Genomic DNA, 23658 nt, shown 5'->3' with positions numbered 1-23658 from the left:
TAGTTTGTTACAATGTACCAGTGCAGTTAAATTGTATTGTTCAGCAGTCCCAGCTGTTCCACCTCACACCATTGTCTAGACTGGATACATTTGTAACTAATGGAAAATACTGGTCCTGCATTGAATGTAAGCAATAATGCTCTCAGTCACTGACACCAAGCAGAGATCTAGTAAATGGTGAGGAATTGAAGCACAGAGAATATTAGGAAGTTACAGTGATTACGGCAGAATATGTTCTGTATTTTTTCATTTCAATCTTCTGGTCCATATTCTCCTTCACCCCGTTCTCACGACATTGTCCTCTTCTCATCTCCATCCTCATGTGACACCCCTGTCCCGCAGCGGCCGCGGGCCTGTACATCTGCTGTGTCCCACCTGGAGCTATGTACAGTTAATGACACTAATATCTCTTCAAATAAACCGCCGTTACATTCCTTTCTCATTGATTTGTGGTTAAAATCCCTGAAAGGGTAATTGTCCCTGTGTGCACGGTGGGGGTTATGCCTGACGTCCTGACAAATCATTGTAGAAGTGCACAAGCCCCTTCCCATGTTTTCATGCGCTCTGCTCCGTATTATACGACAGGGGTTGCCCGGCCCCCTCCTTTCTCCTCCATTTTTCAGGGTTGTGAATGAATTGTCTAGTGTTTTGGTGCTAGGAGAAAGTTTAACAAGGGAATACCCTTGTCCTCCCCTCCTTTCCAGACAATAAGGGGGCGGGCGAGTAACCGGGAGCTGTGTGTGGTCCCAAGGTCTGTCTTAACCCCCAGTGCGATGGGCCCCGAATATCATGTATTATAACAGCACCCAGGACTGCGCCCGTTACTGTAAAATCCTTGTGCTTGAAGTTATAGGTCCACCATCTGCAACTGCTTTAGGGCTCATGCACACGACCTTGTGTTCAGTCCGTGTCCGATCCGCATTTTTTGCGGATCAGATGCGAACCCATTCATATCCATGGGGCCGCAAAAGTTGCGGACAACACACCCATGTGCTGTCTGCATCCATAAGTCCATTCCATGGCCCCTCTTTTTGCAGACAAGGATAGGACATTTCTGCGGGTGAAAAAAAAAATGGCTGCAGGCTCTTGACTGGTATCCGTGTTTTACATATCCGCGATTTGCAGACCACAAAAATGGATACGCTCATGAGCAGGACCAGCATGGTCAGTGCTCAGAACCTTGTATTAATTGTAGGATTTTACTAATTTATGACGTAAAGTCATGATTTTATGAAAGACACGGAGGCGAGTATTGCTTAACTCTTTCTTTACTTGAAAATAGCAGCAAAGAAGATAATCTGAAAAAATCATTATTACAGAGGTAACATAAGCCCCTCCCCCTTAGTCCTCCATAAAGGGACCTCCTCCACATCTCCACTTCCTCTTTCTTTGGTAACGGATCTGCAAATCGAACTGGAAACCGCCGAGAATCCAAACAACCGGCGTGACTTCAAACGATGCTTAACAACGGAACGATCCCCAAACGAAATCCTGGTAGGACGTGACAACACTGGGGAACACCAACCACAGACTGCTGGACCTTGTAATCAACCTGGAAAGAAACATAAAAATAAATAGCGAGGAGCCAAGAGGAGCTCCAAATAGTCGTACTGATACCTCACAGGTAATGCAAAGTAACATCAAATTATGCATATAAAAATAGTACAAAAATATTTAATACAGGGAGGGAGAAAAGAGAGGGTGGGGCAATACTCGCCTCCGTGTCTTTCATAAAATCATGACTTTACGTCATAAATTAGTAAAATCCTACAATTTTATATCAAGACACGGAGGCTTCATATTGCTAGTTTAAAGCCGACTCACAATGGATGAAAACACATGCGGGCCCGGTCTGAAGTAGAAATCCCTGAAGGTAGAAACTCGAGACCAGCTTGCTAGCCTCATGACATCCTCCAATTTTGCCCCCGATAGGGTAAGGGACGTGGCCGCGGCACCTCGAACTGAATGCGCCGTGAAGATGGAGGTGTCAATGCCAGATAGGGATAAAATCCATTTCACCCAACGTGATAAAGTGACACTAGTGACAGGAAGGTGAGGTCGACGGAAAGAGATGAACAGCTGCGAATGAGAAGTAGTCCGCAGATGCGAAGTCCGCGCTTCGTATTCCCTAAGACACGCAACTGGACACAGGATAGAGGATTCCTGAAAAGCCGGATAATCCACAGACTTAATACTGGTCTTAGTGCGACGTGAGATATTAAAAGTCACACCTTCCGGGGTAAACGAACGAGCATCGTAGTCCAACGCCCGAACGTCCGAAACCCTCTTACAGGAGACCAGACAAAATAAAGTAACTAACTTGGCCGAAAGCTGACGCAAAGAGAGTTCCGAATTGACCGGCCAAGACGACAGAAAAGATAAAACTATGGATACGTCCCAAGAACTCGAAAAACGAGGACGGGGAGGACGTGTAAGGCGAGAGCCCCTAAGCAAACGACAAACCAGGGGATGACGCCCAGCTGGGTAGCCTTCGAACCCCCTATGGCCAGATGAAATAGCCGACCTAAAAACATTAATGGTACGATAGGCCTTACCATCCTTGTACAAAGAAGACAGGAACAAGATAATATTATTCACCGAGGTTGTAACGGGATCCAGATTCCTGAGCAGGCACCAACCAGACCAAGACTGCCATGCCGACTTGTAAGCCCGTCTGGTGCCGGGGGCCCACGCGCTCTCCAATAGGAACCTAGCCGTCTCCGAAACATCCGTGGTTGGATCGGAGTTCCCGAAATCCTGCAAGCCAGCAGGCGTAAGGAGTCCGAAACTACAAGAGGGTGTGATTGATTCAACGGCCCCCGCAATAGGGCTGCTGAGTGGGGCAACAACAGAGGATAGTCCACCAACAACTCCAGGAGCTGAGGGAACCACGATTGAGTGTTCCAGAACGGGATCACTAAGACCAACTCCGCCTCTTGGTAACGCACCATGGCCAGGACCCGTGGAATCAGGGAGAAAGGAGGAAAGGCATACATCAGGCTCCCTGACCACCGTTGTAAGAAGGCATCTACTGCCTCCGCAGATGGGTCCGGCCTCCAACTGAAGTATCTGGGGAGCTGAGCGTTCCAACGAGATGCGAAGAGGTCGATGGAAAACGGACCCCAGAGGGATAACACAGAAGCGAAGATTTCCTCGTCCAATCTCCAATCGCTGGAGTCGGACATGAAACGAGAGTTCCAATCGGCCCGAGTATTGTGGAGTCCCAGTAAGTACTCCGCCACCACCGAGACGTTGTTGGAGAGGCAAAAGTCCCAAAACTCCTTGGCCAGATGAGTTAACATCTTGGAACGGGTGCCACCCATGGAGTTGATATACCGGACCGCCGAGACGTTGTCCATCCGTAGGCGTACACACGCTCTGGCCCGTCCGTTGACAAAACTGCGGATCGCAAAGGATCCAGCAAGGAGCTCTAGGGTATTGATGTGCAGGGATGACTCCGAGGATGCCCAAGGGCCTCCGGTGGACATTCCCTCGCAATGGGCACCCCAGCCCAGGAGACTGGCGTCGGACTCCACAACCAGGTCCGGACGAGGGCCAAAAATGGCCCTCCCGTTCCACGCGGACAAATTGGCAATCCAAACTAGCTCGTCCCGAGTGTCTGAGTCTAGAATGATGAGGTCCGCATAGGTGGCTCCCGCCTGCAGATGAGCAATCTTCAGGCGTTGCAAGGCCCGATAATGCAGTGGGGCTGGGAAGATCGCCTGGATAGAGGACGATAGGAGACCTATCACTCTGGCCAACTGGCGAAGAGATACCTGAGGCAGAGCCAACGTGCGACGCAATTCTTTGCGTATGGAACTGACCTTTACTGAGGGGAGACTGAGAGACAGAGCCTCTGAATCCACCAGGAAACCTAGGAACTCCAAAGTCCTGGACGGGACCAAACAGGATTTCTCCCGGTTGATAATGAACCCTAAGCTGGTGAGAAGGGACATTGCCAGATGTAGATGATTCAGGATGGTGGAATAATCCCCGGCCATGATCAGGATATCGTCCAGATATACTATAAGTCTCACACCTCGGCTGCGGAGCCAGGCCATGACCGGGCGAAGTAACTTCGTGAAGCACCATGGGGCGGATGACAGGCCGAAGGGAAGACACGTGAACCGCCACAGGGCGTTCCGCCAACGGAACTGCAACAGATCCCTTGAGGATGGAGCAATTGGTACAGTAAGGTATGCGTCCTTTAGGTCTAGTTTCACTAGCCAGTCCTGAGGAAGTAGCATATCCCGAAGGAGGTGGATGCCCTCCATCTTGAAATGCCGGTATCTCACAAAGGAATTTAGGGCCTTCAGGTTTAGAACTGGTCGGAATTGACCCCCTTTTTTCTCCACGAGGAAGATATTGCTGATCACTCCCTGAGGGGACAGGGAGGCTGGTTCTATGGCTCCTTTCAGGAGCAACTGATTCAACTCCTCGTCTATGAGGGATTGGGCCGACAAGGACGCCTGAATGTGTGGAAGGGACCTTAAAAGATACGGGCTTGACACAAGTTCTATGTGGAACCCTAGTATTGTGGATAGAATCCATGGATCTGAAGTGACAGTGGTCCACACATGGGAAAAGAAACGGAGTCTGCCCCCTATACATAGATCCGAAAAAGGGTGAAGAAACTGTTGACTTACCGAAAGGGCGTCGAAGGTTCGGTTGTCCCCGATAGGATCTGCCTCGTCCAAAAGAACCCCGTGCTGGAAAGAAGGATGGAGGCTGTCTGGGGTCCTGACCAGAGTACCGGAAGGATGACGAAGAGGGACCTCGTCCCGAGCCACGGGACTGGAAGGAGGAACGGCCGGCCAGACGGCCCCTTGAACTGCCGGCCCTGGAGGAAACCCGGTTACTGAAAACCTTGCGCATAGAGGTTTGCGCCTTATCAAGGGCAGTAAATGTGCCCACAAACTTTCCCAGCTCCTTTATAAAGGGATCACCAAAAAGGAGTCCCTGGGCGTCTTTGCCCGACTCGGTAAGAGCCATGTTGGCCAACTTAGGTTCCATCTTGATTAAGATGGCCTTCCTGCGTTCTATGGCAATAGAAGTGTTGGCGTTGCCTGCCAGGCATATGGCCCGTTGGACCCAGCCTCTAAGTTCCTCCAGGTCTACTAGTCTGCCCTCAGACTTAGCCGATTCCGCCAAGTCAAAGATTTTGGCGAGTGGCCCCATAATGTCCAATAACTTGTCCTGGCATGCCCGAAGGGCTGAGTCCAGGCCTCTACGGGGACTAAACCCTGACTTAGACAAGAATTGTACGACCTTAGGGTCGACTGTGGGCGTTTCACATACCCTGTTTGGTATAGTTGGACGGGGGCATTCCGCCCGCAGTTTGTTTCTAGCCTCCTTGCTAAGGGGCTTGCGGGCCATGGACTCAATATAGGCAGCGACATGAGGAGCCGGCAGCCACTCGGATGACCTGGGATGATGGAGTGAGTCCGGGTCAAACAATGGGGAACCAGATGGATCCGTAAGGGGTGCCAGTGCGTCGGTCGTCGCAGCCGACTTAGACGTAGACGGCCGGGAGACCGGATCAGGCTGCCCCTCATCCAAGTCCAACTCATCTCCCTCAGAGTTAACTGGGGAAAGTAACTCAACCTCCTCCTCAGACTCCTGAGAGTCAGACTCTGGTTGCGGCTGGGCTCTAGCCGCTTTCCAGTTCCGTGCACATTCTGCCTTGCGCGGATAGGCTCGTTTGCGCGACCGGAGCGCGCTGTCAGATGATGGAACTAAGCCATCGGTCAATGAGTTTCTGGAGGTATTAGGCAAAGACACAGTAGTATCATGTGTCATGGTAACTGTCTGGGCACAGAGGACCTGAGACAGGGAGCTGGTGAGGGCTGAGGAAACAGAGCCAATAGCAGATAGAATAGCGTCTGAAATGGACTGTTGTAAGGCCCTAGCCTGGGCATCTGCCATGGAGGGAATAGCTGCTCCAGAAGAGGTGGGCACAGCCTGGGGAGCAACATTATTAGTATCTAGCAAAGGGCTGCTAGCGATCAGAGAGGGGACTGGAACCAGGGACATGATGGCAGATATGGGTAAACCAAACCTAAATAAAGAAACCTAATAGGTAACTAACACAGCGACCGGGCAGGAGCGGTAAGCCGAGGTGACCGTTGATGCTGCACTGAACTCCTTCCGAAATCTCGCGCGATCTCGGAAGCCGGGAGACCAGAAGAGGCCGGAGAGTGCGCGCGCGCCCGAAATCCCGCAATCGCGAGATCTCGGGCGCAACCCAAAATGGCCGCCGAACTCCCGCGATACAGCAGGCGCGTCAGAAGAAGGAGAAAATGGCGCCGAAGCGGCGCAGAAGGAAAACAGGAGACCCCTCAGAGGCCGGTAAGAAAAAATCAAAGGCCGCGATGCGGCCGGAGACCACCGGAGGGTGGGAATTAGCCTCCAGAACAGAAAAAGATGGCAAAAAAAAAACTAACGCAGAGCGAAACAATGAAAAAAGGGGGGGGGGGGGGGGAAAACAGCCCAGATACAAATGAATCAGAAAGGGGAGAAAACGCGACCCCTAAAAGGAACCCTAAGGAATAAACAATTGCTAATACAATCCCTAAGGAAAATACAGGCAGTACAATGAACAAAATCAATAAATATACACAAATCTTTTCCCCATAGCCCAGAGGACTATGGTGAGGTACTTATCTGAATAGCAGCAGCAAAGAAAGAGGAAGTGGAGATGTGGAGGAGGTCCCTTTATGGAGGACTAAGGGGGAGGGGCTTATGTTACCTCTGTAATAATGATTTTTTCAGATTATCTTCTTTGCTGCTATTTTCAAGTAAAGAAAGAGTTAAGCAATATGAAGCCTCCGTGTCTTGATATAAAATCCAAATTGCCACCCATATTAACGTCTACACATCATGACCACTATTCCAGCCAATTAAGACGGCAGATATTGAATTGAATCTAGATAACGTCCCTGTGACAAGGCTGACAGGCCACAGCGCAGAAGTGTTATCATGAAGACGTAGGCTACAGACTTCAAGTCCGTCATCTCTAACCGTGATCGCCCAGATATTATTTATATTTATCTCTGGGTACCCTATGAATCGGAGAGTCCTCTAGAATCCCGTACACAGGGAATTTCGCCATCAATCAGAAATTGCCCCTGCTGGATAGATGAAGTTGCATTGCGCAACCTAAATGTTGCATGAAAAAAATTCCAACATGGCCGCTAAATTTAGGGGGAAAAAACGGCATCCAATCATATCCTTGTTCTGATTAGTCCCAGCTCTGGTTGAAAGGAATAATTGCTGTTGAAATTGTCAGGTGTTCTTTAAGAAAAGTTAGTCTGATTTGTTTGCCACAGAGCTAGAAATATTTTACACTTTATATATTTTTTCTAATTAAAAATATAGAGACGCCGCTGGCTCGGCCAGGAGAAAGAACTGAGGTTCGGTCACTTAAGGTTAAAGCAGTGGAAATATTGGCGGCGTATAATCACGAGAGCGACTCTTTTCTGCCCGTAATTCTCTCCCTACCCCTCCAGCTTGCCCTTTGTCCTCGCTGTTCCTCCTTTAAATCTCTATGGCCAAGCAAGAAATGAAATCCAGACCTTTGTGGTTTTGCTGACATTTGAACACAGTGCTAACAAGTCGCCGAGCATCAGGTTGACATTTTTCCGTCCATCTTGCGGTTGGAACACAGGCTCTGCGCAGACCGCCGAGCACACGGCCCATCTCAGAATTAACTATAGCATATTGTTTCATTCAGGGCAGAGATATGATGCAGACACATACAGGACAGAGAATAGCATAGTGCACATGGGAGGAAGTTCATTCGTTCCTGATTTCTGCAAGGTGGGCAGATGCTTAGTCTAGTGACTACCATGTGATCTTGTGTTATTACCCTACCACAGAGAGACGGCAGCGGGCTAACAAAGATGTACAAGAATATTATATTACTGCCTAATATGTGCAAAAATATAATTACTATAATATTGCTCCTATGTACAAGAATATAATTACTATAATACTGCTCCTATGTACAGGAATATAACTACTATAATACTGCTCCTATGTACAAGAATATAACTACTATAATACTGCTCCTATGTACAAGAATATAACTACTATAATACTGCTCCTATGTACAAGAATATAACTACTATAATACTGCTTTTATGTACAAGAATATAACTACTATAATACTGCTTCTATGTACAAGGATATAACTACTATAATACTGCCTCCTATGTACAATAATATAACTACTATAATACTGCCTCCTATGTACAGGAATATAACTACTATAATACTGCTCCTATGTACAAGATTATAACTGCTATAATACTGCTCCTATGTACAAGATTATAACTACTATAATACTGCTCCTATGTACAAGAATATAACTACTATAATACTGCTCCTATGTACAAGAATATAACTACTATAATACTGCTCCTATGTACAAGAATATAACTACTATAATACTGCTCCTATGTACAAGAATATAACTACTATAATACTGCTCCTATGTACAAGAATATAACTACTATAATACTGCTCCTATGTACAAGAATATAACTACTATAATACTGCTCCTATGTACAAGAATATAACTACTATAATACTGCTCCTATGTACAAGAATATAACTACTATAATACTGCCTCCTATGTACAAGAATATAACTACTATAATACTGCCTCCTATGTACAAGAATATAACTACTATAATACTGCTCCTATGTACAAGAATATCCCTACTATAATACTGCTCCTATGTACAAGAATATAACTACTATAATACTGCCTCCTATGTACAAGAATATAACTACTATAATACTGCCTCCTATGTACAAGAATATAACTACTATAATACTGCTCCTATGTACAAGAATATAACTACTATAATACTGCTCCTATGTACAAGAATATAACTACTATAATACTGCTCCTATGTACAAGAATATCCCTACTATAATACTGCTCCTATGTACAAGAATATAACTACTATAATACTGCTCCTATGTACAAGAATATAACTACTATAATACTGCTCCTATGTACAAGAATATAACTACTATAATACTGCTCCTATATACAAGAATATAACTACTATAATACTGCTCCTATATACAAGAATATAACTACTATAATACTGCCTCCTATGTACAAGAATTTAACTACTATAATACTGCCTCCTATGTACAAGAATTTAACTACTATAATACTACCTCCTATGTACAAGAATATAACTACTATAATACTACCTCCTATGTACAAGAATATAACTACTATAATACTGCCTCCTATGTACAAGAATATAACTACTATAATACTGCCTCCTATGTACAAGAATATAACTACTATAATACTGCTCCTATGTACAAGAATATAACTACTATAATACTGCCTCCTATGTACAAGAATATAACTACTATAATACTGCTCCTATGTACAAGAATATCCCTACTATAATACTGCTCCTATGTACAAGAATATAACTGCTATAATACTGCCTCCTATGTACAAGAATATAACTACTATAATACTGCTCCTATGTACAAAAATATAACTACTATAATACTGCCTCCTATGTACAAGAATATTACTACTATAATACTGCTCCTATGTACAAGAATATAACTACTATAATACTGCTCCTATGTACAAGAATATAACTACTATAATACTGCTCCTATGTACACGAATATAACTACTATAATACTGCTCCTATGTACAAGAATATAACTGCTATCCCTTATGTCCCAAATTCAGTCGCTCGAACTTACGCACAAACAATCACAGGCACTTAGTTGTGCCACTGAACTTAGTGATGCAAGAACTAAGCTTAAGAACTTACTAAATGTAACATCGGCCAAACTGCTCCTACGCTCCAGATTTAAATCGTACGCTCATGGCGATAAAGGGAACAAACTTATGGCAGCGCTAGTTAAAAAACAACACTCTGACTCTTTTATCTCTGCTATCAAAGATGCTAAAGGAACCCACCTGAAGTCCACTCTTGACATTGCGAAGGCCTTTAGTACCTTTTATACGGAGCTCTATAATCTTCCACCCCCCTCGAATCAGTCGTCTAATACCCTCACGGACGCCACGGAAAAATTCCTCTCCTCCCTACATCTCCCTAATATCACCCAGTCCCAGGCAACCCAGCTAGTAGCCCCAATAACAGATTCTGAAGCGCGGAAAGTACTGGCCTCTATTCCCTCAGGGAAGAGCCCTGGACCTGACAGCTTCTCCATTACGTACTATAAAAATTTTCAAGATATCCTAGTCCCCCACTTCCGCTCCATGTGTAATCACCTTCTGAACGGAGGTCAACTTCCCCCCCAATCGCTTTCGGCCCACATTACGATTATTCATAAAGAGAACAAAGATCCCCTAAATTGTGGTAGTTATCGCCCAATCTCCCTCTTTAATACGGACGTAAAATGGTGGGCTAAGATCTTGGCTCAGCGGATCCAGCAGATTCTCCCCGATATCATCCATAGGGAGCAGGTTGGGTTTGTCTCTGGCAGACAGGGGAACGAAAATACCGTCCGCCTCCTCCACCTCATGAATTGGGCGCGGAGCACTTCAACTCCGCTAGCCTTGCTCAGCACAGACGCGGAAAAGGCCTTCGACAGGGTCAGTTGGCAGTATATGTCTGCGGCACTGTCGAAATTCGGCTTCCCCGATCAGTTTATCGCGGCTATTTTCTCTTTATACTCGTCCCCTTCTGCCAGAGTCAAGGTCAACGGCACTCTTTCACCAGCCTTTGCCATATCCAATGGCACTAGGCAGGGATGCCCCCTCTCCCCATCTCTTTTTGTCATAGTAATGGAAACCCTGCTATGCAAGATCAGACAAGACCCTGACATTGAGGGTATCAAGATGGGTTCTTGTATACATACCACCGCAGCATTTGCCGATGATCTGCTAATTATGACCACCAACCCCACGATTTCTTTCCCACGGCTCCATTCTCTGTTCGAAGAGTTCGGATGGATCTCTAATTTCAAAATTAATTATAGCAAATCCATGGCCCTGAATGTTTCATGCAAATCCTATATAGTCAAGAACCTCAAACGCACCACCTCCTTTGCTTGGGCCCCCCGTGATATTACGTTCTTAGGGATACGAATCTCAGCTAACCAAGATGACCTATTTAATCTTAACTACGGCCCCCTACTCAAAGATATTAGAACACATCTACAGTCCCTTAAACTCCCCTTCATCTCTTGGATAGGCAGGAAGAACTTCCTTAAAGCCTTCATTGTACCCAAGCTTCTATATTTAATACAAACACTACCAATTTGGCTCCCTCGCTCCTTTTTTGTGGAGATACGCCGTATGTTCTCTTTGTTCATGTGGGCGGGCAAATCCTCTAGGATAGCTTACTCAATATTGACAAGAAAAAAGAGATTTGGGGGCTTTGGTATGCCCGACATCCAAACTTATTATACAGCATCGCTCCTGAACAGGTGCTTTTCTCTCCTCTCCCGCCAACCCCCGAATCTTTGCGTACAACTTGAGCGTGCTCTTATCACCTACAAAGAAGGACTTATCCTATGGGGAATCCGCACATGCACCCCGAATAACGCATATGCCTCTCCCATTTGGAAAGGCATGTTGGTGGAATGGGCCAAACTATATAAATCCCAAGACCTTAGGTTCCCTAATATCCACCTTCCCCTGCATCTACTACAGAACTATATTCACCCCGATATACTCAGACCCTCCGGAGTCTGGAGCATACTTTCTGACCTCACCTTACAAGATATTGCTTCTACATCTGGGGACTTGGCATGGGACAAGATCCACGATCTGCCGAAGGTTAAAGCCCTCTCCTTCCTTTCTATTGGGGCATTTGGTCGTGATATTAAAGCCCTTAAGCTACCTCCCCTTACTAATGATACACCTACTTGGCTTGAGAAGAAGCTTTGTGTTCCCGAGTTACCGAAAAAGCCCTTCTCGACACTCTACAGGGAGCTGCTCTCTTCTGCTCCTCCAGCACTGCACTTTGTGTCTGCCTGGGAAAAGGAACTCAAAATCCAATTGACTGAGCCGGAGAAGGCCTTTATCTTAGCTCATTCACATGGCTTCAACCGATGCATCAAAATACAAGAGAATTCTTACAAACTATTGACCCGCTGGTACAAAACACCAGAATTTCTACATAGGCTCAACCCGGATGTTCCGGAGCAGTGCTGGAGGTGTGGAACAGAAGTCGGCTCCTTGTCACACATATGGTGGTCCTGCAGTAAAATACGCCCCTTCTGGTCTCAAATAGAGAACAAAATTAACCAGATATGCGCCTCTGAGGTGCGTTTGGATGCAAAACTAGTTCTCCTCTGGTGTCCCAATGATTCCCTTACTCCTGCTAAGGCTGACCTCCCGACCATGCTTCTTACTGCAGCACATATGTTGATACCCTTCCTCTGGAAGAATGATTCGCCACCCTCAATGTTGATGTGGACCGAGAAAACAGACCAACTGTTTAGATTTGAGGAGTTAGCCCACTGGGAAACGCGCACACGTTCCAAATTTCTCAAACTGTGGCGACCTTGGGAGAAGTATCGCAACCCCGAGTGAATTGGAAGAACTTCCTCCCCTCCTCTACCCACCCCACTCTACCCCTCTTCCCAATTCCCCACTCTTGTCCGTGTCTTTTTCTTTTGTTTTGTGTTAACTAAATTTGTTCATACTCACTATGTTAGTAGATATGATATGGTCTGTAAGAATATTTGTATCCATTCTACTGCTGCCATTTGCACATGGCTATATACTGATACGTATTTTTTGAACAGACCTTTTGCACTCTCAATAAAAAGAGTTTTGGTTAAGAATATAACTGCTATAATACTGCCTGTTACAACTAAATAATCTGTGTTGAGGAACAGTTGTTGTCGCAGTACTATTTTTCGAGGGCCCGGGCCCCTGATGGTGATGCCAGCAGCACATAATGCTGATCATTTGCTCATTCCTGTCTTGGTTGCAGCTGGTGCCAGATCTGCAGTCCAGTAACTGAGCGGTTTGTAGCTATTAAATGAAGGCTTGTGACCTCGGAGCCTGGAGCAGGACGGGCACTGGGGAAAAATGCTGGATGTAACACTTAGCTCACATCCTCTTCACCAACAGATGCCACTTTTAACCCTTCCATTCACAACAAAATGTCGTCATTTTGTCACTAGCTCATAAACAGAGTGACGAGACAATCCGTACGTAGAAATGGGTATCACACAGTCCCTGGGTTGTTCACCAGGCAGATGGGATTGACTGACTTGACACCCCCCACAATAAAGAAGTATGGAAAGTAGTCTTCTGTGATTACATTTTTGGCCTCTTGGAAGTGCACCGAGCGTTCATTATACGAGCAGCAGGGAACGCAGTGACTTTCTCCGTGTCTGTTTGTTGGAATCAAAGTGTAACCTAAAATGTAGAAAGTCTTGTGTGCTGAGCTGGCTCGGTGGGTATATAAGGTGTGCTGAGCTGGCTCAGTGGGTATATAAGGTTTGCTGACCTGGCTCGGTGGGTATATAAGGTGTGCTGAGCTGGATCAGTGGGTATATAAGGTGTGCTGAGCTGGCTCGGTGGGTATATAAGGTGTGCTGAGCTGGCTCAGTGGGTATATAAGGTGTGCTGAGCTGGCTCGGTGGGTATATAAGGTGTGCTGAGCTGGCTCGGTGAGTATATAAGGTGTGCTGAGCTGGATCGGTGGGTATATAAGGTGTGGTGAGCTGGCTCGGTGGGTATATAAGGTGTGCTGAGCTGGCTTGTGGGTATATAAGATGTGCTGAGCTGGCTTGTGGGTATATAAGGTGTGCTGAGCTGGATCGGTGGGTATATAAGGTGTGCTGAGCTGGCTCAGTGGGTATATAAGGTGTGCTGAGCTGGCTCGGTGGGTATATAAGGTGTGCTAAGCTGGATCGGTGGGTATATAAGGTGTGCTGAGCTGGATCGGTGGGTATATAAGGTGTGCTGAGCTGGATCGGTGGGTATATAAGGTGTGCTGAGCTGGCTCGGTGGGTATATAAGGTGTGCTGAGCTGGCTCAGTGGGTATATAAGGTGTGCTGAGCTGGCTTGTGGGTATATAAGATGTGCTGAGCTGGATCGGTGGGTATATAAGGTGTGCTGAGCTGGCTCGGTGGGTATATAAGGTGTGCTGAGCTGGCTCGGTGGGTATATAAGGTGTGCTGAGCTGGATTGGTGGGTATATAAGGTGTGCTGAGCTGGCTCGGTGAGTATATAAGGTGTGCTGAGCTGGATCGGTGGGTATATAAGGTGTGCTGAGCTGGCTCGGTGGGTATATAAGGTGTGCTGAGCTGGCTTGTGGGTATATAAGATGTGCTGAGCCGGCTTGTGGGTATATAAGGTGTGCTGAGCTGGCTCGGTGGGTATATAAGGTGTGCTGAGCTGGATCGGTGGGTATATAAGGTGTGCTGAGCTGGCTCGGTGGGTATATAAGGTGTGCTGAGCTGGCTTGTGGGTATATAAGATGTGCTGAGCTGGATCGGTGGGTATATAAGGTGTGCTGAGCTGGCTCGGTGGGTATATAAGGTGTGTCATAGGCTGTCTGCACACATATCTCTCATCGCTGCCATGGGTAAAAGAGGCGATTTATTAGAGATGCAAAAAGAGATGATTATTGGGTTTCGGGCCCCAGGTGGCGGTATTTCTGACACTGCTCAGTGTAAACTGTTCTCTGTTGCTGCGGTGTATGGTGAGCAGACAAATGGCACCAGTGTGAATAGAGTTGAACGAACCTGCTCCTCGAGTTCGGGGTTTAAGTGAATTACGTAATGGATTCTGTTCTTACGGAATCCATAACCTAATTCAATGCCGGCATGCCGCATAATACTATACGGAGCTAGCCATACACTTGTATTGTGCGGCACGCCGGCATTGAATAACGTGATGGATTCTGTGAGAATGAAATCCATTACGTAATTCACTTTAACCCTGAACTCAAACCTGCCAAAAGGCAATTTCACTGAACTATAATTGTGAATAAGCAACTTGGAAACTGGAGCGCCACGTACAACTGATGTGAAAGGTGAAAGTCGGCTACGAAGGTGCACAAGGGAGGACAGACACCCTACAGTCGAGCAGCTCACTGCCAAAATAAACCAGGGGACTACCAGACGTGTGTCTAACACAACAGTTCAATGACCCTACTGAGAATGGGGCTCCGAAGCAGACGGACGGTCACTGCACCTCTAATAACGAAGCTGCATCAGCAAAAAAGGCTTCAATTTTCGCAACAGTATCGGAATTGGACCTCCACTGATTGGTTGTCTTCTCCGATGTTTCACGTCTGCATTATGGAACAGATGGATGTTGGCTTGTTAGAGCAACATCAGAGAAAAAACACCCTACAACCATTACTGATAGAACACAAGCTGTAGGGGGCAGCGTTATGGTCCGGGGAAGGTTTTCGTGGCCTTCTCTGGGCCACGTATCCATGGGGAAGTCACTCTCAGCCGATCTAGGTATGAATCAATCCTTGCAGATCACGTACACCCATACACGTACACCTTCCAACAACACAATGCGACATTTCACACGGCTAGAAATGTCTGATATTGGTTGGAAGAGCCTGACCAAGACTTCCAGGTTCTAGCCTGGTCCCTAATTCTCCAGAGTTGAACCTAATTGAGCATCTGTGGGACCAACTCGATGGTTGTTTTTTTTCTATAGATCTTCCCCCTTGCCCCTCCAGCAGCTGTGTAATGCCCTGCAGGCAGCATGGCTCCAGATACCTGTGACAACCTACCAGGACCTTATTGAGCCCCCCCCCCCCCCAGCCCGTTTACCTGCTGTACACGGCGGTTACTCTGGATATTAGCTAGTGGTCAGAATAATGGGACTCGACTGTGTGTGTGTGTGTACATATATATATATATATATATATATATATATATATACAGTACAGACCAAAAGTTTGGACACACCTTCTCATTCAAAGAGTTTTCTTTATTTTCATGACTATGAAAATTGTAGATTCACACTAAAGGCATCAAAACTATGAATTAACACATGTGGAATTATATACATAACAAACAAGTGTGAAACAACTGAAAATATTTTATATTCTAGGTTCTTCAAAGTAGCCACCTTTTGCTTTCATTAGTGCTTTGCACACTCTTGGCATTCTCTTGATGAGCTTCAAGAGGTAGTCCCCTGAAATTGTTTTCACTTCACAGTTGCGCCCTGTCAGGTTTAATAAGTGGGATTTCTTGCCATATAAATGGGGTTGCGACCATCAGTGGCGTTGAGGAGAAGTCAGGTGGATACACAGCTGATAGTCCTACTGAATAGACTGTTAGAATTTGTATTATGGCAAGAAAAAAGCAGCTAAGTAAAGAAAAATGAGTGGCCATCAAGAAATAAAGGTCAGTCAGTCAGCCGAAAAATTGGGAGAGTGATGGGGTGCTGCGCCAGATGACCTGGCCTCCACAGTCACCGGACCTGAACCCAATCGAGATGGTTTGGGGTGAGCTGGACCGCAGAGTGAAGGCAAAAGGGCCAACAAGTGCTAAGCATCTCTGGGAACTCCTTCAAGACTGTTGGAAGACCATTTCACGGGACTACCTCTTGAAGCTCATCAAGAGAATGCCAAGAGTGTGCAAAGCAGTAATCAAAGCAAAAGGTGGCTACTTTGAAGAACCTAGAATATGACATATTTTCAGTTGTTTCACACTTGTTTGTTATGTATATAATTCCACATGTGTTAATTCATAGTTTTGATGCCTTCATAGTCATGAAAATAAAGAAAACTCTTTGAATGAGAAGGTGTGTCCAAACTTTTGGTCTGTACTGTATCTCTTACTTCTGTGCTGCATTATCTGAGCTTCAAGTTGTAGCACCAATACCTAGAGCACTCGTCAGCTTACAGGACCTCATGGAAAATAGAGATGCAGCATGCATGGCCGACCTGCCATCCCACTTATACCGGGCCATGGGACCCCATTCTCCTGACCAATGCAAACAGTGCCTACAAATTCAATATAAACCCCCTTTTATAGAGAGATGAAATTACAGGTGGTCCATGCTGGTCACCCCCCAAAAGTGCTTCCATCTCGGCATAGTCTTTGGGTCAGTGAAAACAAGTGGAGGGGCTTCCTAAATAAAACCAGGCCTAAATTCTAGTGTCTTTGGGTCAGTGAAAACAAGTGGAGGGGCTTCCTAAATAAAACCAGGCCTAAATTCTAGTGTCTATATGAAAAGCCAAAGCACAGAGGTGGAAATGATGTAGAACATATGCAGAAAATGCCAATTGAGCTGCATTTACCTAACAAATGCAAGAACAGTGTATTTTGACCAGCACCACGTTACCTTTTTAGAAGTGTTATTTTTTTTCCTATATGAAGGGATTCTGCATCCCAGTTCCCAAATAAGTGGCCACTGTGACCTTTCCCCTATCTGATTGTTAACGGAGAGTTTCCATCACTTCTCTATTATGGCCTGGACCCCACACTTTTAGGAACGGCAGAGGTCCCAAGGTCATAACTCTACTTTTCAGACTTTTATTGCTTATGTAGTCGGTTTTGCCTTAAAGGGAACCTGTCACCAGGATTTGATGTATAGAGCTGAGGACATGGGTTGCTAGATGGCCGCTAGCACATCCGCAATACCCAGTCCCCATAGCTCTGTGTGCTCTTATTGTGTAAAACAAACAATTTGATACATATGCAAATTAACCTGAGATGAGTCCTGTATGTGAGATGAGTCAGGGACAGGACTCTTTTTAGGTTAATTTGCATATGTATCAAATCAGTTTTTTTACACAAAAGCACACAGAGCTATGGGGACTGGGTATTGCAGATGTGCTAGCGGCCATCTAGCAACCCATGTCCTCAGCTCTATACACAAAATCCAGGTGACAAGTTCCCTTTAAAGCGGTTGTCTTGGGGAGATAATTTTTAAATTTTATTATTTTTAAACCCCAGAATGGGTTAAAAATAAATAATAGGCATTAGTCACCTCGCCGATCCCCTGGTCACTGCCTTTCAGACTCTGCCCAGGTCCCTGCGGGCCTCTATTTCTTGGTTGCGGTATGAGACACAGGAAATAGCTGAAAATGGCCAATCACTGGGTAAGGTGGGTCACTTCTGTTGCCAGTGATTGGCTGATCAGTCTTTTCCCAGGAAGTAGCGAGCAGCAGGGAATGGAGCAGTGTCGGAACAGGAGCATCAGGAGATTGGTGAGGTGAGTAAAGCTTATTTTATTTTATTTTTAACCCATTCTGGCCCTTTTAAAAAAAATAGTTATACCCCTTTCCCGCTACAATCCCTTTAATCTTCCTCTCAGGAAAAGACCTTTAACCCCTTGGACTTTTTGAGAGTTCTTTATCTAGTACTTTAAGCAGCCATTCATGCTAATGTGGAAGATCACACACCTAGCAAATGAGGGCAGGTTTCCTAGATGACCGCTGACCTCTGCTCCATATTTGGCTCCCCTGATGGGCTTCCACTTCCCATTGCCCAGAATATCAGGGCGGTGAAGGAGTTCTTTTAGAAAGACAAAAATAAGACCTTTTCCATATTTTTCTATGTTTCTTCAACTCTTCTTATAAATGGCCTCCAGCATGGTCCATTGACTCTTCTCATACCGAGAAACCATTGTATAACTTGAATTGAGTAAAAAGGGGGATGAATCCCTGTTTCCCCATTAAACCCCCTTCCTCTTATTAAAAACCCATTAGCCGCGTCCCCCTTAATTGATACCATATTCTCCACACTTCGGGAGAGCGACACCTCGGAGTGCTCCTTCACGGTAAATCAGCGGAGCCGCAGCGCTGAATGCTGCAGACTTGTGCTTCCAGGCGGCCAATACACAAGGGAGGCTGTCAGAACAAGACATATTTATGATGCTCTTTTTTGTTCACACACTACTTGAATGGGTGCCAGGATCTCAAGCAGGTTCTCAGCCGCACAGCGAGCCGGGGAGCTGACAGTGTAAATACCACCATGCCAGGGAGACAGGGCCCTGAATCTCACAGTGACACGACACAATCGCCGCCTTTGTGCGCACATGAGAAAGCTCTTGTACATTTAGTGCTGCCGTTATCCTGATATATTCCATAATCTATGGCCATTGCCCTTTGTTGCCGGTGTTCTCTCAGGCGTCTCAAGGGTTAATGTTACCATGGAACGTGGAGAACACAAGCGAAAAAATGTTAAAATGGGAAAAAAGTTCAGATGAGATGATTGAGCTAGGAGAAAAGGGGCGAAATTATGTAATGAAAGAAATATTAATTAGAGATGAGTTAATATCCTGAAATTTATTTTGGTTCAACCGGCAGATGAATTTTAGTCCAAAGTGCCCCAATTCACCCGAATGTGACTCGGTGGTCTCCTAGGACTGTACCTAACCCCTTTCAATATCATAGTCAAAGTGACGGTGACATATATGGCTATGGGTAAATGTGTGGTAGCCTCTTTAATAAGACAATCCACTCTCCGATTTGTTATGCTTTTTAAAATTTAAAAAACTGTCTAAAAATTATCCCTTATTGGGGGCAGATGGCTGCCGGTGTTTATACACACACTGTGGAAGAAGCAATGGCTTATTTTAAAGAAGTGGTCGAAATTATCCCTCTTTAGGGAGTCGCAACGGGTTTGTTGTTATTTTACAGAAAATGTTTATCATGCTAGAAAGTGAAGAAGCAATGGCTTATAACAAAAGCTGTCAAAAAATTATTCCTTTTTTGGGACCGGTTTAGGTTTGTTAGACTGTGGAGGGTAGAGTTACCAGCAGTACAGTACAGAACATGATGGGGGTAGTAGAAGCAGCAGCTGCACAATATGACAGCCAAGGCAGGATATGTGCGGCTGTGTAATGTGCGGCTGTGTAATGTGTGGCTGTGTAGGGGTAGTAGTAATAGTAGCAGCAGCACAGTATGGAACATGATGGAGAAGGCAGGAGATGTGCCGCTGTGTAGGGATAGTAGCAGCAGTAGCACGAACAGGATAGACAAGGCAGGCGATATGTGGCTGTATAAGGGTAGTAGTAGTGGCAGCAGCAGCACAGTATGGAACATAATTAGAAGGCAGGAGATATGCCGCTGTGTAGGGGTAATAGTAGCAGCAGCACATTATAGAACATGATGGACAAGGAAGGAGATGTGCCGCTGTGTAGGGGTAATAGTAGCAGCAGCAGCAGCACATTATAGAACATGATGGACAAGGAAGGAGATGTGCCGCTGTGTAGGGGTAATAGTAGCAGCAGCACAGTATGGAACATGATGGACAAGGAAGGAGATATGCCGCTGTGTAGGGGAAGTTGCAGCAGTAGCACGAACAGAATGGACAAGGCAGGCGATATGTAGCTGTGTAAGGGTAGTAGTAGTGACAGCAGCAGCACAGTATGAGGCAGGAGATGTGCCGCTGTGTAGGGGTAGTAGTAATAGTAGCAGCAGCACAGTATGGAACATGATGGGCAAGGCAAGAGATGTTCACCACCTTATGACTGGTCATGTCCTCCTGAGCACCATTAAACCAAATTGGATTCTTATAGGACAGAAGGGTGGTTGGACCCCTGGCAGACCTCCCATCAGAGCAGAGACCAGTGTAGGCTCACACCGCCCATTGTAAAAGATGGGGCCAACCTCAAGGCCGCTCATCTGTTTAGACCTGTGGATAGTTCATCAATATTATTTCCCGACTAACCCCTTTAAATAACTGAAATATCCTTTCCTTTACTGTTTCTTCTCCATTCACGCCCAAAGTGAATGCCTAAAAATCTTTGCTGAAATCTCTATGCAATTTGTATGGGATCTGACAATCGTGCGGCTTTATAAGCCGAGCTCAGAATCTGTATCTCAGCTGATCTCCCATTATGCACTTGTGGCAATAAGAATGCTGCAGAATTTGGAGTTTTCTGTCTGAACACAGGATAAAACATCATAGAATTAATATGCAGAATCGAGATGAATGAATCCACACCGTCACATATGGGAGTACATACCGGAGATTACCCCCCAGGGTCAGAGCTGAGAGGCGACCACGAGGTGCATTTTGAATTATTTGAAGTTGAGCCCATTTTATAAAAGTTTAGGACTCTGGTTTTTGGCCATAGTGGGCACAGACTGGCATCGGACCCCAGCTCTGCCCTGTGACAGCACTGGAAGGTTACTGCGTCCCTCCCCGACCATAAAGACCTGCAGACTTTCCCAGAAGCCGTAGAATTGTAGTAATAGAGCGCGTAATTACAACAGGACCTGGCCAGGCCGGGAGGAATGTATAGCTCATAGGACTGATCCCAAACTACTCCCCCCATACTCCTCTGCCACCTGTTGTCTACACATTATGGCCCTGTGCTTTTTAAATGACCATGAATGTCAAATGGAAGTAATAAATTATCAGTGAAGGTCCAGATCATAATATTGAGCACTGTTTATTCGGGTTGATGAATTGAATGCAAGAATTGCAGTAAATACTGACACCAAGCAGCAGGAGGAAATAAAAGGGTTGTAATGGTACATAATGCATGCATGTATGTCATTCACAGTGTCTGGAAAGCTGGATGGCAACCACGCTGTTGGCAGCTGTAGTAGTTGGCGCCCATTTTTCCCAAAATTGCATCAAAGCGATGACTGTTTTATGGGGGTATGCAAAACAAAATGATCTTCTCTTTCCTCTTCTTACAGCCATGATGGTGGTTATTGTTCTACTTCTCATCGCTATAGTAGTCGTCGCAGTTTGGCCAACGAAATGACCAGGAAGGCAGGACCCGACATCTCCGGTAATGAAGACATTGGCGCCTGGTCTGGAGTCCTGGCGGTCCGGTAAGAGGCTGCAGAAACGGACGACTCCGGCAACGGACGGACTAATATATATGATTCTAACCCTCTCACACGATTAGTCTTTTCTACGCTCTTCCAATGATTAATGCAAAATAAAGACGTTTTTTTTCACAAGCTGTTAAAGGAGGCCGTGTCCGATTTTCTGATATTTGCATCGTGCGGCCTTAGTTTGTGTTCAGAAGGAATTTGGCAGTGATTGGGTTACAGTCCGAAGTCTCCCCGGTGCTGCAATAACTATAGTACATTGCAGAGTAATATATACGAAGTGCATATAAATATTCACAGACGCAGCAGCCGACGCCCAGCCGTATTCAGACCTGCGTGACACCAAGTTACCTGAAAACAGCTGTTCTCTAAAGACCGAACGGATCTCACTGCACTCTGGAGGAGAGGGGGATATTTAGTGCATGTCCGCCAATGAACACCAGGGTACATATAGATTTATAGATAATTTACAGATGAAGGTTAGTCACTTCCGTATTACATATGTTGTACTTATTCTGAATGACGGCCTGTAATATACTCCAGAGCTGAAATCACTATTCTGCTGCTGGAGTCACTGTGTACATACGTGACATTACTTATCCTATACTGATCCTGAGTTACATCCTGTATTATACTCCAGAGCCGCACTCACTATTCTGCTGGTGGAATCACTGTGTACATACATTTCATTACTTATCCTATACTGATCCTGAGTTACATCCTGTATTATACTCCAGAGCTGCAATCACTATTCTGCTGGTGGAGTCACTGTGTACATATGTGACATTACTTATCCTATACTGATCCTGAGTTACATCCTGCATTATACTCCAGAGCTGCACTCACTATTCTGCTGGTGTAGTCACTGTGTACATACATTACATTACTTATCCTATACTGATCCTGAGTTACATCCTGTATTAAACTCCAGAGCTGCACTCACTATTCTGCTGGTGGAGTCACTGTGTACAGTCGTGGCCAAAAGTTTTGAGAATGACATAAATATTGGAAATTGGAAAAGTTGCTGCTTAAGTTTTTATAATAACAATTTGCATATACTCCAGAATGTTATGAAGAGTGAACAGATGAATTGCATAGTCCTTCTTTGCCATGAAAATTAACTTAATCCCAAAAAAACTTTCCACTGCATTTCATTGCTGTCATTAAAGGACCTGCTGAGATCATTTCAGTAATCGCGTCTTGTTAACTCAGGTGAGAATGTTGACGAGCACAAGGCTGGAGATCATTATGTCAGGCTGATTGGGGTAAAATGGCAGACTTGACATGTTAAAAGGAGGGTGATGCTTGAAATCATTGTTCTTCCATTGTTAACCATGGTGACCTGCAAAGAAACGCGTGCAGCCATCATTGCGTTGCATGAAAATGGCTTCACAGGCAAGGATATTGTGGCTACTAAGATTGCACCTCAATCAACAATTTATAGGATCATCAAGAACTTCAAGGAAAGAGGTTCAATTCTTGTTAAGAAGGCTTCAGGGCTTCCAAGAAAGTCCAGCAAGCGCCAGGATCGTCTCCTAAAGAGGATTCAGCTGCGGGATCGGAGTGCCACCAGTGCAGAGCTTGCTCAGGAATGGCAGCAGGCCGGTGTGAGCGCATCTGCACGCACAGTGAGGCGAAGACTTTTGGAAGATGGCCTGGTGTCAAGAAGTGCAGCAAAGAAGCCACTTCTCTCCAAAAAAACATCAGGGACAGATTGATCTTCTGCAGAAAGTATGGTGAATGGACTGCTGAGGACTGGGGCAAAGTCATATTCTCCGATGAAGCCTCTTTCCGATTGTTTGGGGCATCTGGAAAAAGGCTTGTCCAGAGAAGAAAAGGTGAGCGCTACCATCAGTCCTGTGCCATGCCAACAGTAAAGCATCCTGAGACCATTCATGT

General features: G+C 45.6%; 1 protein-coding gene across 1 annotated transcript in view; it reads left to right on the top strand.

The window, feature by feature from the left end:
* Nucleotides 1-21886, top strand: part of STX8 (syntaxin 8) — a 192015-nt gene extending 170129 nt beyond the window's left edge. The window contains exon 8 of the mRNA XM_040437525.1: nt 21619-21886. Within this exon, the coding sequence (XP_040293459.1) occupies nt 21619-21686 (68 nt within the window). The 3' untranslated portion in view covers nt 21687-21886. The remainder of the gene's footprint in view (nt 1-21618) is intronic.
* The last annotated feature ends 1772 nt before the right edge of the window (nt 21887-23658 follow it).

This window comes from Bufo bufo, chromosome 6 (genome assembly GCF_905171765.1).
Source record: "Bufo bufo chromosome 6, aBufBuf1.1, whole genome shotgun sequence".
In the NCBI taxonomy this organism is placed as follows: Eukaryota; Metazoa; Chordata; class Amphibia; order Anura; family Bufonidae; genus Bufo; species Bufo bufo.
The sequence above is the reverse complement of the archived record's forward strand: the minus strand, read 5'-3'. Positions and strand labels throughout refer to the sequence as shown.